Consider the following 2,473-nt stretch of genomic DNA (forward strand, 5'->3'; position numbering starts at 1 on the left):
AGTACCACCACTACCCCTACCACCGCTACTATCATCATCCCCATCATGTTAAACCACTGAAGGGCGATGGAGTGGCCAAGCATCCTGGTGGCGGCACCTCCTTCGTGGCTCCTCGAGTTCACGGCCTTGGAAAACGCTCAGCTGACCCTGAACCAGCAGCTGATCCTGAACCAGTAGCTGACCCTGATCCCTCCAAGAGCTATAGTTACAAGGTAGTCCATCATGGCTATCCCCACTACGGTTACCACCATGGCTATCGCTACCCCTACTATGGCTACCGTTACAGCCATCACTATGGCTACCCTTACACCTACCACAAGCACCACAAGAGATCAGCCGACCCTGAACCCGAAGCTGAACCTAACTACAGATATTACGGACACCCTCACTACTACAAAGGATATTATCACGGTTATCCTTACACCTATCCTTACTACGCCGGCTACCGCTACCGCTACAGGGGATAAGGAAGGGGTGAGGCATGGATTACGACAGGCCTTGTGGCGATGGTCCTTCACCAGATGTGTCTGATAGTCCGGTTTGCTCACGCCGGTTTTTCAGGCACAGGCAGGGTGGTGATCACGTTTCGAAGACAAAACTGAGGGAATATCTCTGCAAAATTGGTATTTGGAATCATTAGTGTGAAGATTAAAGATGAGAATAGAAATACATGAATTTCTTTGTCCTACAACATTCCTTCGTTCTTTTGGAAAATATAAAATCGTATGATAAAATCTAATTAGATAAATATACCCTTATGAATATCTGCTGATCTGTTTCTAGTTCTGAGATTTACTCAAATTGACTTTATATTTATCTACAAATTCGAGTTTTGCTATATTTCCTATATTGTGACAAATTAAATCAGTTCTAGAGAAAAGACTTCAGGACCTAAAGCCCTGATCTAACACATAGCAGGAACATTTTCTTGAACGAGTGGAACATTTCTGATAATCATGAAACAAACCATTATGCAACTTGTTATATTTTTCATGCACACGTCTTAAATAAGAGCCATGAGTCTTAATACCGCCTGAACTATGAATTCGTTAGCTGAAGTACACTAATGAATTCTTCAAATCCTTCAGTGGCGACCTCATGGAACATCAGGGAACGGTATTCTACTATGACTCAGATTAGATACGTACGATTAATTGAATGATGAGCAGTAAAACAGGCCGAGAAGAAATGAATTTAAGATCAGAAGACGGAAGAAGAATCCAGCAAAGTACTGAATTCAAGTACTTAGGGTCAGTGTTTACAGAAGGAGGAATAGAACAGGCGGTGAGACAGAGAGTAAAAGAAGTCTGGAATTGTACTGGATAAAATCCCACTGAAACTTAAAATAAAGGTCTATAAGACTGTCTTAAGACCTGTCCTCTTATATGGGGCAGAGACTTGGGCCTTGAGAAGGAAGGAGAATTTGCTGGAGAGGACGGAGATGCGAATGGTTCGATGGATAGCAGGGATCTCGCTGAGAGAAAGAAGAGAGAGCGCCGACATTCGCAGAATGGCAGGAATATGCAGTATAAGGGAGAAGGCTCGCGAAGCCCGTTCGAGATATTTCGGCCATGTGAAAAGAGGAGCTGAAGAAGGTCCGGTAAGAAGAGCGATGGAAATGGAGGTGAGAGGCAGGCGAAGTGTAGGAAGGCAAAGGAAGAGATGGAAAGATACTGTCAAAGAAGATATGAGAGCACTAGGCACTGTAGAAGAAGAAACTCAAGATCGAAGATTATGGAGAAGGAAAACTCGAGCGACTGACCCCATAACTTAATAGGATTAAAGTCGAATGTAGAAGAAGAATTAAACACCATATGAATAGAAGTGAACAGCAGAGCCACCTACGGTTTAGTACTAAATGGCCAAAGTGTTGTGCTGAAGGAGTTTCTGTACTCCCTCCGGAAAACTGACCCGCTAAATGCCAGCACAGTAATAGTAGATAAACTGTTTCTGAATGAATGTCAGACATAAACCGATATTGTGTAACTTCTAATACACATCATGTTTACTTTTGCGTTTTCCTGAAAAGGTCTATCACGACATGTATGTTTACATTTCGTCTGTCGGTCAGTAAACCGATAATTTATTCATGAATTAAAATAAATATAAAACAAACTCCTTTCAGAAACTGTGAACCAAATAGAAAAGGAGAGATCTTGGAATATTATGCACCAAATGTGGACCCTTTAATGCTCGTTAAAGTGTTAATGCACGGAACATAATTTCGTGTTAAGATTTCTTGCTGTAAGGATCTACAGTAGGGACTCCAATTATTGTTACATGATCTCTTTGGTATAATGAATACCAGATATGGAATGCTGAACACAGGAAGGATCTCAGTGGTAGCAGTTAATAGTAAGGACAGTAAGTACATTGTGCAGTATTGAAAGAGCTCTGAACACATATTTCCCATGGAAATATTATTTCAATATTTTTGTTTAATGTAAGTCAACCTATTTCACTGAAATATACA

The 2,473-nt window shown here is 41.3% G+C and overlaps 1 protein-coding gene across 1 annotated transcript; it reads left to right on the forward strand.

Annotated features, from left to right (window-relative positions):
* The first annotated feature begins 481 nt into the window (after positions 1 to 481).
* Positions 482 to 2,222, forward strand: LOC138866262 (uncharacterized). Its single transcript, XM_070138772.1, has 5 exons — positions 482 to 538; positions 1,054 to 1,116; positions 1,352 to 1,600; positions 2,030 to 2,043; positions 2,126 to 2,222. Exons 1-5 carry the CDS (start codon positions 482 to 484, stop codon positions 2,220 to 2,222), a joined length of 480 nt encoding a protein of 159 aa, XP_069994873.1.
* The last annotated feature ends 251 nt before the right edge of the window (positions 2,223 to 2,473 follow it).

The sequence above is a fragment of the Penaeus vannamei genome, chromosome 24 (assembly GCF_042767895.1).
Source record: "Penaeus vannamei isolate JL-2024 chromosome 24, ASM4276789v1, whole genome shotgun sequence".
NCBI lineage: Eukaryota > Metazoa > Arthropoda > Malacostraca > Decapoda > Penaeidae > Penaeus > Penaeus vannamei.

Bases quoted from the DNA above. Each gene is read 5' to 3' on its own strand.
- LOC138866262 (XM_070138772.1), top strand. From the start codon at position 482: ATGGATTACGACAGGCCTTGTGGCGATGGTCCTTCACCAGATGTGTCT. The intron at 539-1,053 runs GTTTGCTCACGC...TGAATTCGTTAG, and splicing joins CAGATGTGTCTGATAGTCCG to CTGAAGTACACTAATGAATT. The intron at 1,117-1,351 runs GTATTCTACTAT...CTTAAAATAAAG, and splicing joins TCATGGAACATCAGGGAACG to GTCTATAAGACTGTCTTAAG.